Source organism: Eucalyptus grandis, chromosome 11 (genome assembly GCF_016545825.1).
Source record: "Eucalyptus grandis isolate ANBG69807.140 chromosome 11, ASM1654582v1, whole genome shotgun sequence".
Classification (NCBI taxonomy): Eukaryota; Viridiplantae; Streptophyta; class Magnoliopsida; order Myrtales; family Myrtaceae; genus Eucalyptus; species Eucalyptus grandis.
In genome coordinates, this window is record NC_052622.1 from 20,160,853 (window position 1) to 20,175,468 (window position 14,616).

The 14,616-nt window shown below is 40.8% G+C and overlaps 2 protein-coding genes across 2 annotated transcripts; both read left to right on the top strand.

Moving 5' to 3' along the window:
- The first annotated feature begins 300 nt into the window (after positions 1 to 300).
- LOC120289813 (tropinone reductase-like 1) lies at positions 301 to 684 on the top strand. Its single transcript, XM_039305163.1, has one exon. The coding sequence runs from the start codon at positions 301 to 303 to the stop codon at positions 682 to 684; it is 384 nt and encodes a 127-aa protein (XP_039161097.1).
- Positions 685 to 9,887: 9,203 nt separating this feature from the next.
- LOC104427402 (tropinone reductase-like 1) lies at positions 9,888 to 11,179 on the top strand. Its single transcript, XM_010040498.3, is given in 3 exon segments — positions 9,888 to 9,979; positions 10,135 to 10,385; positions 10,388 to 11,179. Coding segments are annotated over 3 exon segments (843 nt in total). The 5' UTR covers positions 9,888 to 9,956; the 3' UTR covers positions 10,957 to 11,179.
- The last annotated feature ends 3,437 nt before the right edge of the window (positions 11,180 to 14,616 follow it).

Genomic DNA, 14,616 nt, shown 5'->3' on the forward strand with positions numbered 1-14,616 from the left:
ATTCCTATTAGGTTTATACAAGAGGGGAGATTATTTTATTCCACTGCGTTGATTTGATATTGTTCGAATTATTACCGTTCTCCCATCATCTACTGGAACGTGACCATGCATGTAGTTCGTCCTTTTTACTAGCCTTTGCTATTCGATCGTTTTGTGCATGGAACGGGAATGGAGATTTTAGCGTTATCTAGTTAGGGCTTTTGGGTAATATGATAGAGATTGAGAGGCTCTGATTTCCCTTCCAGGTTAGATGGCAAGGTCGGAATCACCACCCGCAGCACAAGCAGGATCAACGCGAGCATGGCAAGCCTCTTCCACCAACACGACGCATTGGTTGTGATTGCCGACATCCAGGACGAGCTAGGTCAGGCCCTGGCTGCGAAGCTGGGCCAGCAGGCCTCCTATGCCCACTGTGACGTTTCCATCAAGGCCAATGTGCGCGACCTTATGGACGCCGGTGTGGCCAACCACGGCCGGCTTGACTTCATGTACAACAACTCCGGGGTCCTCAACCGGCCTTTGCGGGCATCCTCGACACATCTCTCGCCGACCTCGACCGCGTCCTCCGCATCAACCTCTACGGGGCCTTCCATGAGGCAAGCCACACGGCACGGTCATGGTGCTGCAACGCTAGGGCTACGGCCCTGTTTAGTTCAGCATTTGGAATGCTCATTTGGGCTCTGAAGTCTGCAAAGGTGTTTGGTTCATTTTTTGGGCGACTTTGGTAAGATGCAATTGCATCTCCAAGTGGCTCTAAGGGACTTTAGCTGAATGCAAGGGTTGAGGTGCTTTGGGAAGTTGCATTTTGGGAATGCAAGTAGCTCGGTTACTGTTCATCTTCTCCAACCTCTCCAAGCTGCTGATTGGAGACCGATGACCACCAGCGAAGGGATGGCGCGCGCCGACGACCGCCGCCTGAGAGTCGCCCGACCTCAGCAACTGTTGCCGGACCTCATGTGACGCCCGAATCTTGCTACCTAGGCGGCCACCTAAGGTCACGCGACCCCGGCGACGACCGCCCGAGGTCGCACGACCTAGGTGACAGCCGCTTGAGGTCGCGCGACCCAGGCGGCCAGATTTGGTCATCGGCCGCCAGCACAACCCTGGTGACCGTCGCCTGAGGTCGCACAACCCAGGCAGCTAGATCTGGCCATCCGGTCGCTAGCATGACCCCGGCGACTGTCACTTGAGGTCGCGCAACCCCGGGCGACGGTCGCCCGAGGTCGCGCGACCCGGCGGCTAGATTCGGCCATTCGGCCGCTGGATCCGACGGTTCGTACATCGATCCGACGATTCGGTGGCCGGACTTCAAAAAAGAAAATAGAATTTTTTTTTGTCTTTTTAATTTAATAAAAGTCATTTACAAATGCAAATTTTACCAATGGTATTTTGGCCAAAGTTGTATCTCAATGCAAATGTTACCAAACAATATTTGCATTTCGGAAAACCTCATTCACCCAAAAGTATTTGCATTTTGGCAAATGCATTCCCCAGAAGCCAAACCATCCTGTTCATGGGGAGTAAGTGCACGGTTCTCACGGGGTTGGCCATGCACACATACACCGCGTCAAAGCATGTAGTGGTGGGGTTGGTCCGCAGCTAGCAACGGAGCTCGAGAAGCACGGGATATGGGTGAATTATTGGAAGTTTGTATAACAAACTAAATGTGTTTTTCCTTATCCCACATAAGAAAGTTAGGAGAAGGTGGCCAGTTAATAACCGTAAGGCTTTTTAGTAAGTCTAAAGAAAAATATTTGGTGTGGGCTAGACCCGAGCGTGCAGATGCGTGATTATTAAGTACACTTCGGAAATTATGAAAACTCGAAATTTTATTTATTAAAAAAATATTATTTTTATTCTTATTATTCCGAATTTTTATATATATTTTTTATATTAATTTTATTAATCCGAATTTTTATATTTGTGTCTTGTCAAGACAACCTTTGAAAATGATAATTGTTTAGTTTGCAACTTTTCTCGTTCATTTTCCAACTTCTTCTAAAGAGGACACGTTCGTTCATTTTGCAACTTCTTTCTAAGAGATGCATTTGTTTACTTTGCAATTTTTCACGAAGAGTTGCCTATGTACTTTAAAACCAATATATATGTGTGTGTGTGTGTGTATTTCAGTTTTGGGTGAACAAGAATGAAATCAGTTTTTGGGTGAACAAGAATGAAATCATTTTTTGAGTCTTTTTTCCAAAACTATAGTCATTCATTCGATTGTTTTCTAGAGAGACTTTAGAGAAACATTAGCATTGTTATATAATATTCTCATTTGAAATTCTGTTGTATCATAGATAATATTTATCAGTGACCATTAGCAACATTGTAAGGTAATTAAATCCTTTAAAAAAGTGATATCATGCTTTAAAATCTGACTTGATTACTCTATTGATTCGAAGTCATATTTTTCAATGTGAACTCTGTGTCCCCTATGCGGTCTCGAGGATGGGGCCGTCAGGGCTGGGGAAGATGGGCGAGGCCGAGCTGGAGAGGATGGACGACTGGATGAGGGCGATGGGCAACCTGAAGGGGCAGGTGCTGGCGCCAGAGAGCGTGGCGAGGGCAGCGCTGTACCTGGCCAGCGACGAGGCGGCCTACGTGAGCTGGCTCAACATGGCGGTGGGTTGCGGCTACAGCGTGGTCAACCCGTCCTTGATGATGGCTCTTGCCGCGAGCCGCTCGAATGGGAAGCTCGGTTCGAACGGGTGAATCGAGATCGTGGCCGTCGGTTGTGGGCAGAATAAGGAGGGATCGTGCCATTGTGCGCCCTTGGATGCGTTGCTGTTCTTGTTGTTCTTGTGGTGTTTTAGCTTCTATTTTTGTCCTATTGGAAGCAATTTGATTAGCTTTTTTGTCTACGTATTTTAATTAAATCGAAGTGTACTAAACATCATATAGATTGAATTGTTATCCTATTTGATATCCGAAAATCTAAACAATAAAATTCCGATTCTATTCCGACATTTTCTTTTTAACCTAATAAAATGATTAGAGCCATCGTCTCATTTCATTTCATTGTACCATATATTAACTTAATTCAGTGTTGACCAGCCCTCTACCCTAAACCCAGAATCGTAGTTTTCGACCCAAGATTGCTCAAGACATTATGCCCAGATAGCAACCCATTGAGTTTCCTTTGCAGTTTTGCATTTTGTCGTACGTACTCGACTCGAGTACAAATCTCTTTCCAGTTATGCAACAGATATTAATAAGGCACACCCTTCCGTCCGTCTTCTCAACAATAGTAGACGAGTACAAATCTCTTTCCCGCCTTCAGTCTAGCAGTTCCAGCCCTCCTTTAATAGGTGGGGTTTAAAATTCTTCCCTTCCAAAAGATCAATATCATTCATTTGAATAATTTCGACGCGAGAGTCGTAAATAAAACCCACATTGTATATGTTTACGTACAAAACGAAGCTTTTCCAACTATACTTCTCCCAGTGAAATTCACCTTGTGGGGACCGTCCATTTTTCATGGATCCATAGAGGCGGTAAAATATCGGGACTAGTATTAAAAGTCAATGACGGAATAAATACGGATTACCAACAAATACCAAACTAAATACTAAGCCCCATATACCAAACTAAATATTAAGCCAGATATCAAATCTTCGAAAAGATCTCACGGGATGCTCCCAATAATTGCGCTTCTTAATCTACATAACACCACATGCTTCCATCCGTTCCTACATTAACTTACGGAATACAATCTTCCTTGGAAATGAAGTTCCATGTGCGCGCACATGACCATCGGGCCAAGCTACATACATCGCTGCACAATTTCCACTTCCACATGTTGCCCGCGTATTTTTGAACGTACGCAACGATTATTTTGATGTAACCACCCTAATCTCATGATGATGCACGAACAGGAAGTCGTTTTGTAGAGAAATAATTAAGGACTACACTTCCATACGTGCAGGAAAGAAGCGTCATTTTACGTCTACTTCGCAAATGCAGCCATTTTTTTCTTCTTAAGAGCACGATTTCCGTGATTCCTTTTTTTCTTTTCTATTCTACAGGACTTCTTGTTGACAGATATCCCCTCTGTCAAACTATTACACATGAAATTAAGCAATTCGTAAAAGATTAATCTAAATCACTTCCATCTTCTATATAAAAGAGAGGCCTCAAGGAGCACGAAAAGCCATCCCTCATATTTATATTCTTACTCTCTCTCTCTCTCTCTCTCTCTCTCTCTCTCAATCGATCGACACATGGCTCCGGCTGAAACTCCATGTAAAGGAATCGAATTCTGATGTCTTTGTGGATATATATATCTTGACATTCATCCATGCACATGTACAGACTGCATGTCCCTCCTTTCCTTTGATCGTAGACCAGATCTTCCTACGAGCATCTGTAGCTATTGAAAGAGATATCGTATCTTCTACCCAAGTAAATGATCATATTATTCAATACGGATATGTTTTCTTGATCACTTAATAGTGTAAACCCTCAAATCGCGAGATTACTCAATAATATATAAAGGGAGATTGACTTTCCTTTACAAGGTTGGCATACCAAAAAGAGGAGCCAATTAAGTCTATTACACCAACTTGCAAGATCAATATAGTATAGTGACATGGCAGACCATCACGCTAAATATGACTCACTTATTTAAATACTTTCTTATAGCCTGTCATGTCACTTAGTTAACTAATTTTGCAAACTAATCATAATATGTATGTTGCTCTACTAAGAACGTACTAACCTTCGCTTAATGAATGATGTAAAACTCCAAATAACAGTATTTATTGGCCCCTTCATATATGCTCTCTAAACCATAATCACTTTGACCTATCATGGTGTTCAATTTATCCCAATTACACTTACCAAGTACCGAACTTATCATAATCTTGGATACTCAATAATACCCTCTTTCATATGACGGCTTAAACTTTAAAACTGATAACCATTAATATGCTGGCGGAGTCAGATTCTTTTCTACCTGTCCCTTTAGTATCTCATGAAGGCGCGCCAATCGTTTGTTTGTTTTATTCTAAACTTCTTATAAGGCAATGGTAAAGCTTGAATTTTTCATTTTTACATGAGTTTTTAATTGTATTTTCTTTTAACTCCATGCAATTGCTCATCCACATTCACGTAGAAGTAGGGGTAATTGTCTCGTATTACTTGTTAAGGGGATATCTCCTATGCACTCTTCTCCACTAAACACCAAACTTATGAAATTAGTGATTCATAACCTACTAAAAAGAGCAACCTTAGATGTAGCAAAAATAAACTTGGGCATCAGGAGATTCCCACTTTAGAAATTGGAGTCATCTGTTCAAAAATCGCCAGCTGCGTCCGAACTGCTTTGGCCATGGCTATCTACATGAGCCAAAAGGCTTATATACTTAACCAGTTTTTGAGACTTAAAGAATCTTTCATAAATCTCTTTTGCACTCGTATCTCTGTATTATAAAAAAAAATATACCTATCCATGTGTTTCTTAAACAAGTTGAATGGGCTGAGCCTCGGGGTGGAGATGTAGTTGGTAGCTTCAGATTGGTCAAAAAATAAAAATAAAACCATGGGGTTATTTAAGTCAATCCAACCTTAAATGAGAGCTTCCGGGTGTGTAAGCTGAAAGTCCACAATCGATTCACTTCGACTTTCGGCCCACCGGTGGACACTGTTGACCCTCTCTCGAGTGCGCTTCTTCTATTCCTCTCTCTCTCTCTCTCTCTCTCTCTCCCTCTCTCATCTTTCCCCTCTCACCCAAAAGAAAACTTAAACAAAGAAGAATAATCCTATTTCTATCACCTTTCTATAATGGTATGCTCTCTTGAAACCCTAGCTACTATTAGCTTCCTTCCTCAAATTACACCATATATGTTTTCAACTACTTTTCAGTAGAATATTTATATTTTTAGATATAATAAGGTCACTATTAATTTCCAAAGCATACCTACATAGAAATATAGCATGGCTTTACTTGGTGCTACGTATTGTAAAGTCAAGTTCGATATATATTTAGATTATACAAAATGAATTGTATGATGCAATTGTCGATTGAATCACATTAATTTTCGGCCTCATTTGGTATATATAAAACAATGCAAAAAGAATAAGATAAAAGGACTTCGAATGAATTTATAAGAAGTATGCTTTACCTTGTTTTCCTATTATTACATTGAGTGACACATCTGAATTGTAATTGACTTTTCATAGTTTGTATTTTATTGTTTGAACGGTTGTACATAGTAGGAAAATAAGGTAAAGCATACTTTACCCTATGAAATTTTATAGACAGAAAAAGTTACTAAAACATAAATTTACATAATAATCCATAATCCACTTGTGTGCTTTCTTTCTTTTTTTTAATCTAATCCTTCCCTTTGATCCTCACTCATTTCCACCTCCCCTCATGTTAATGGAAATGCAAGAATCCGGTAATTTTCATTCTCAATTTCTATTTCCATTCCGCCTCAGTCGAATTTGCTAAATGATATTAGAATGAAAAAATGAAGGGAGCTTCCGTTCCAATTTCGATGGTTTTGTTCCCGACATCCAAACATGTCTTCTATGTCATCTTTGGGAAGAAGTATAAGGGATAGTTGTTTGATTGCCCATCGCTCCCAATCAGGATTGCTGAGACCAAGTCAGCAAGATTTTTTTAGGACAAAAATGTCAGTGGAGTCTCAGAACCTCGATACATTGTCTTTGAGGAGTTACCAGAACTGGAAGTTGCTTTCAGCTTCCTAGCAAACTGAACTTTCCATATCTAGAACAGCCAAGTGCTGTGGAAACTCAGCCAGTGCTATGAACATGGATCACAGTCATAGTGTTAACCGTAACCCTCATGGTTGTCGTCAGCGAATGTTGCGAGGGCTAATAAATAATGTTTTTGTGGACCTCATACTCCTAATTCCCCTTGTATCTTTATTTGCCCCATGGGAAGGGAATACCCTCTCATTATTACATCCCACTAATCCCAAGATTCGGATGAGAATTGAGATAAAGTTTTTTAAGGGTTTATTTAGGTCCAATCTGTCCAACTTCTATGCGAGATATCAATCGTTGTCCTTTTGCCTCCGGACAAATTTCGAGAAAAATGCCATATGAATGATGTCTTTCTCGTCCTACCTTTATTCAACCAAACCCTGTCCTTTTTGCCTCCCAGAGAAAGGTAGAGCAATTAATCGCCGTCTAAGCAGGTAGAGCACAAGAGTCATAACCACTGTTTTGTCTCATTTTTCTTGAATGTTAATACGACGTAGGGAAACTGATATCATTATAAAGCATGAAACCTATATTTTATATATGGCGGCTCTCATCTATCCCAAAAATGATATCACTAATTAAATTTAGTAAAAAGAAATCATAATATCATCTCAAAGTAGTTGAGCGTGCAAGAGAATTTTTGACATAACTCGTTTGTGTAATATCATTTTATCTTTTCCACTAACCATACTATTCACCATTGATTTGGATATTTGCTAAATTTCTAGAAACATAACTACTCATTTGAGAGTGATGAAAAATGGCCTATGAAGAAAAGAGTCAACAAAATACAAAATATTTCTTATACCGACGATGCGAACATACATCATGTGCTTATGGCACCCGATAGAATTGGTGAGTGAATATTGTGACTAGTCGCTTTATAAATTTATTGGAAGCCTATCCTCTTAATTCCATTGATTAGACAAGAATTTATAGAAGTTTTGGTCATCCGTTCAAATCTCGCCGACCGCGTGCAAATTGCTCCAAATCAGAGTCACCTATATGTCAAATGGCTTAACCAATTCGTGAGACTTGTAGGGTGTTCAATGGGTCTAAAATTAGCCCAATCTCCACACTCGTGCCTCTAAATATTATCGATATATAAAAGATTAAAAAAAAGCTACAGAAAAAGGAAAAAACACTTTGCTAGTATAATGGTTTTTGGATTATCATGAGAATGATAATTTGCCGTAAGTCATAAGTTTTTAAATGGCATATTTTATTTGATTTTTTGTGATCGATGATAGAGTGTTGTTCTCATAATAAATTAAAAATTACCATTCAAATATTTTTCTTCAGGGAATAATCAAACCCGATGCCATCCATGTTCAGTACCGTTTGCCGTGGTGGGACATTTTGTTCACGGGTCGACTTGAGCAATCACTGTCATTTCATGAGGCAATCTAGGAGTTGGAGCTTTTTATTATTATTTAGGGTTAATACCCTAAAAAATCCCAAACTGGTACACTTGTGACAAATTTATCCCAAACTATTTTTTTGACCACCAAAAACCCCAAACTGGTACACTTGTGACAAATTTGCCCTCTGTTAGTTTTCGTTAAATTTTAATTAAGTTAAATAATACATGATAATTGACTGGTATACTAATTTGAGATTTTATACTTCGTTTGTTACAGTTTACAATTTTTGTGAATTTTTTGTGGTATTAATCTAATTTAGCGAATGGTATAATTGTCACAAATTCACTAGTTTTGGGTTTTTTTATGATCGAATAAATTAGTTCGGGGTAAATTTGTCATAAATGTACAAGTTTATGGTTTTTTATGGTCAGTCGGGATAAATTTGTTACATGTGTACCAGTTTAGGATTTTTTATGGTAAAAAAATAGTTTGGGGTAAATTTGTTACAGGTGTACCAATTTAGGGTTTTTTAGGATATTAACCCTATTATTTATTATTACAAAAGTCAGATCTTTATTTGACTCGTTTGCAATGTAGGGGCCCATTTCCATACATGCCATACATGGGATCTTTAAGCTTAAAAAAATAAATGAAGATTTTACTGAAGTACGTATCTAACCACCCGGATTGACGTCGGCGCCATTAATGGAACATTTGAATTTTCGAATGGACAACTTTAGTCCCTTAAAATTGAAATTGACTTCGAAAATGTACATCCCGGATTGACGTCGGCGCCATTAATGGAACATTTGAATTTTCGAATGGACGACTTTAGTCCCTTAAAATTGAAATTGACTTCGAAAATGTAACAACCCGGATTGACGTCGATGCCATTAATGGAACATTTGACTTTTCGAATGGACGACTTTAGTCCCTTAAAATTGAAATTGACTTCGAAAATATTTTCCTTTTTCATGTTTTCCCCTTCTTTCTTTAGGAAGAGTGAGAGAGAATGAGAGATGAATGAGCTAAGCAAAATTTATGCTGAAACAAAGGGCATTAACTTATTTAAAAATATATATTGATTCGTTTATACGATATGCACGTAAAACACATTTATATATGATAATCAATGCTAGTACTTTCAAAGCATTCCTAGATAACATAAGAATTTCTCTATACATTGATCTAAATTGCATTGTTGAGTCATTAATTTTTCTTTATGTTTTATGACTTTTGCACCCCTATTACAGTTTTATATTATCATTTATACTTCTTGATCCGGGTGTTATTCTTCATAAGCTTTTGAAGATAAATAAGTCTCAAATATGTATTAAACATGTTAAAACGTTTCTAAACAAACTGAATGGATCAATCTCATAAACATGATTTTTTTTAATCACATCATAAACGGGTTTTGCCAAACATAAGCCTACCTAAACTTGTTGTGTCATGCAACCGAGTCATACCAAGAATTATTGCCCACCTTGTGATCGATCCACCATTCTAAAAATGCTATATCTTAGTGTAATTTGTTCGTCTTTTTTTACGCATAATGTCGTATAATACAATGTCCGGGTAGAGAGAGTGAGCTTTGTTTTTTGTCCGAAAACAAAATTTAGACAAAGGTGTGGCCCTGTCTTATACTAGTGATGATAAATTAAGTTTGGTCACGCAAATTTTACATTTCTTTTTGCTTTTTCTTTAGTCGAGGTGGGCATATATCACTTGGCATTCTCCCTATATATACGTGCACGATTATATGGCCACCCATGATCAAATCTACATCTCACCTTTTTCCTGCTTCTAATCGTCCTGTCGCTCCATATATTTGTGAAGAGATCAAGCTTTTTGGCTATGGCGGAAAATTCGTGCAAAAGGTATTTAACATGGCATTTGCTGGAATGTGACCATGCATGCAGTTCGTCCTTTTACGTTTCGTTTCATGCATGGAATGGGAATGGAGATTTTAGCGATATCTTGTTAGGGTTTTGGTGCTCTGATAGAGATCTAGCATCTGTGGTTTCCCTTCCAGGTTAGAAGGCAAGGTCGCGATCATCACCAGCGGTGCGAACGGGATTGGCGCGAGCGCGGCGAGCCTGTTCCACCAGCATGGCGCATGGGTCGTGATTGCCGACATCCAGGACGAGCCAGGCCAGGCCCTGGCCACGAAGCTGGGCCAGCGGGCCTCCTATGCCCGCTGCGACGTTTCCATCGAGGCCGACGTGCACAACCTCGTGGACGCCACTGTGGCCGATCATGGCCGGCTTGACGTGATGTACAACAATGCGGGGTCCTCGACCGCCCCTTCGGGAGCATCCTCGACACGTCCCTTGCCGACCTCGACCGCGTCCTCCGCATCAACCTCTACGGGGCCTTCCATGGGGCAAAGCATGCGGCGCGGGTCATGGTGCCGCAGCGCCGGGGCTGCATCCTGTTCACGGGGAGCAACTGCACGGCAATTGCAGGGGTGGCGACGCACACTTATGCCACGTCAAAGCAAGCAGTGGCGGGGCTGGCCCGGGGGCTGGCAGCGGAGCTCGGGGAGCATGGGATAAGGGTGAACTGCGTGTCGCCGCACGCGGTATCGAGGACCAGGATGTCAGGGCTGGGGAAGCTGAGCGAGGACGAGCTGGCGAGGCTGGACGATGGGATGAGGGTGATCGGCAACCTGAAGGGGCAGGTGCTGGCGCCGGAGAGCGTGGCAAGGGCGGCGCTGTACCTGGCCAGCGACGAGGCGGACTACGTGAGCGGGCTCAACATGGTGGTGGATGGCGGCTACAGCGTGGTCAACCCCTCTATGATGATGGCTCTCGCTGCGAGCCGTTCAGTTGGGAAGGTTGGTTTGAACGTGTGAGTTGCGCACGCGCGGTCGCCGGGGAAAGAGATTGTGGCGGTCGGTTGTGGGCTGAATAAGGAGGGATCTTGCCATCGTGCGCCCTTGGATTTGTGTTTGTCTATCATCTTTCTATTATGTATGCACTCTTGAAACCCTAGCTACTACTAGCTTCCCTTCCTGAAATTTCACCACATATGTTTTCAACCACTTTTAAGTGGAATATTTATAATATTAGATACAATAAGGCTACTAGCATACTTTTGTAGAAATATAGCATGGCTTTGCTTAGCGCTACGTATTGTGAAGTCGAGCTCAATATATATATTAGATTCTACATAATGAATCGTATCCTTAAGATAGATGTGATTGTTGAATAAATCACATTAATTTTAGGCCCCATTTGGTATATAGAATATGAGGCAATAGGAATAAGAGAAAGGATCCGGAATGAATTTATAAGAAGTCAGAATGAAAATTAAATAAATAAATCATTATATTTGGTGACACGTCAAAATTAGAATATACTTTTCATGGTTTGTATTTTATTGTTCAAACGGTTGTATGTAGTAGCAAATAAGGTAAAGTGTACTTTACCCTATAAAATTTTTTAGACAGAAAAAATTACCAAAACCCAAGTTTAAAAAATAAGAATCCACTTGTGTGCTTTCTATTTTTTTTATCTTTTTTTTTTTTGACAGAAACGATGATATTAGTATTCAAGGAGGACGAAAATTACAACCCGTAGATAGGGCGTCAATACATAGCAAAGTCGTTAACGGTGCAGGAGGAAAGTTGGGCCAAGAAAGTGAGAGAGAATTGCGTGCTTGGGCCTTAGCGACCCAATCAGCTGCAGCATTAGCTTCTCTTCGGCAGTGTTGAATCCAAGCGAGGAAAGGAGAGACGCAGCACGAAGCATCTGCAACAAAAGCTCGAATCTCCCATGGTGACGAACAGCGATCATTGAGGGTTTCCACAAGGGTCAGGCAGTCAGATTTGATGATGAGGTGATCTTCTTCCTTACCTTGTTCTAGCAAATAAGTGAGAGTGGAAATTAGGGCTTGAGCTTCGCATTGCAGGGCTGAAGACGCACGAACAGAACTGCTGCATCCGCCGATCAAAATACCAGTGTAATCCCTGAGGACACATGCGATTGCACCAGTGTGGGTATCGTAGGTAAAAGCCCCATCAATATTCGCCTTAAAACTGCCTTGGTCCGGTGGAGTCCAAAGCCGATTAGGGTTGAGTAGAGCAGAGTCCATAATGGTCGATTGCTGCAGTGAGTTTCGGTATAGCGTTGCGTCTGCGAGGGCCATATCTACAAGTTGATCAGGAGCTGTTCGCTGCTGCCGAAAAATAAAATGATTGCGCGCCTTCCATATATGCCAGAGGATGGAAGCAACGATCTCTTTGGAAGGTAAACCCGCCTGACTTTCAAAAACTTCCTCAAGCCACGCATCCATTCGATTTCTATTGTAGGCTGAATGAGAAAGTTGTACTCTTTGATGAGACCAAATCTTTGATGTCCATGGGCAAAATAACATAATGTGTTCGGTAGTTTCAGGGGTGTGCATAGAACGAGTTGACAGAGAGGGTCAGTAAGATGTGTCTTCGGAAGAGATTAAATTTGGTAGGGAGAGCATTATGACACAATGACCAGATAAAAACTTTAATCCTAGGAGGGGTGTTGAGATGCCAGATAGATCGCCAGAGATGGGCTGATGGCTGATAAGAGGATGAGGGAAGATTGGGGTTCGAAGGGTGGGCTAATTGTCTGAGGAAGTTGTAGGCCGATTTAACTGAATACTAACCTGATTGTGTTCCTGTTCAGATAAGATGATCAGCTGAAGGAGCACGACTTAATGGGATAGTAAGTATCTTCTCAACGATATGTTGGTCAAAGTGCTGTTGGAGAAGAGAGATATTCCAAACCTGAGCAGGAGGGATTATGAAACCAGCAACCAGTTTAGATTCTGCTCGAGGGGCTGGTCCACCTATTATGCCTGAGGTAAGCCATTTATCATCTCGAATATTTATTTGCTGTCCATCTCCAACAGACCACTGAAGCTTAGGAAGAATTGTATCTCGACCTAAGAGTAAACTTTTCCATCCCCAAGAGGAGTTGGTCTTATTCCTTGCATGCCAAAAATTGGTAGAATGATAATATAGGCCTTTGAAAAGTCTAGCCCAAAGTGAGGATGGGTTTTGAAATAGTCTCCAGGCTTGTCTCCCTAAGAGGGCTTTATTAAAGGTCAATAGATCACAAAAGCCAAGGCCACCTGCTATCTTTCTCTGTTTTAGAATATCCCATGCTCTCCAATGAATACCAGTTGTAGTACTACTGCTTGTTTGCCACTAGAATTTAGCGATTCTCTGCTCAATGGATTTATAGATAGAAACTGGAAGTTTAAAAATAGACATTACATATTGCGGGAGAGCCTGCACTACCATCTTTAACAAGATTTCCTTCCCTCCTTTAGAAAGAAAGTGCTCTTTCCAGCCATCAAGTGTAGCACAAACCCGACCCAAAATCCATGCAAACATATCCTTCTTAGATGTACCCCAGTCAGATGGAATACCCAAATACTTGCCTATCTTAGATATAACAGGAACTCTTAACTCTGCAGCAAGGTTTTGTTGTAAAATCAGAGGACAACCCTTACCACAGAATAAGCCAGATTTATTTATGTTGATAGCTTGGCCAGTCGCTAGACAATACTGATGTAAAACATTGGCTAGATTCTGACTTTCTAGGGTAGTTCCAGTCAAGAAAAAGATTGCATCATCCGCGAAAAATAAATGGGAAAGAATAGGGCAGTACCTATTCAGTTTGATTCCTTTGAGAGTGCCTGATTGGACAGCTTAATGCATGATAGTAGATAATAGATTGGCTAAAAGGATAAATAAATATGGAGATAGTGGATCCCCCTGTCTAAGACCCCTTGTAGGATGGAAGTAATCCAATAATTCACCATTAAATTTAACACTGAATGTGGTGGTGGTGACACATTGCATCACCCACCGAACCCATTGAACATGGAAGCCCAGTTGTTTAAGATAGTCCTCTAAAAAATCCCACTCAATCCGATCATAAGCTTTATGCATGTCGAGCTTTAAAACTGCTTGAAAATGTTTCTTTCTTTTGCTGTGATTTAAATGATGCAAAACCTCTTGCACAACCATAATATTGCCTTGAATCTGTCTACCTGTGACATAAGCACTATGTTCTGTTGAGATTAGTTCTGGAAGAAACTGCTTTAAACGGTTGGCCAACACTTTAGAAATGATTTTGTATGTGAAATTGCATAGACTAATAGGGCGATACTGTTCTAACCTTTCCGGATGTGGCACCTTAGGGATAAGAGAAATTAGAGTCCTGTTGACAGTAGAGGGCATCACTCCTGAATTAAAAAAATTGCTGACTGATGTATATATGTCATCGTGAATAATATCCCAGTGGTTGTGAAAGAATAACCCGTTAAAACCATAAGGACCAAGGGCTTTGTTGGCTCCAAGTTGGAAAGTAGCTTGCTTAACTTCCTCTCTAGTAACAACTGCTGTTAAAATTGCATTCATGTCTGCTGTGATGACCTGATGGCATTGTGTAAGAACAGGCTGATAATCTCTAAAGCCAATTGAGCGATAGAGTTGTTCAAAATAGGTTTGTGTTATACACTTAAG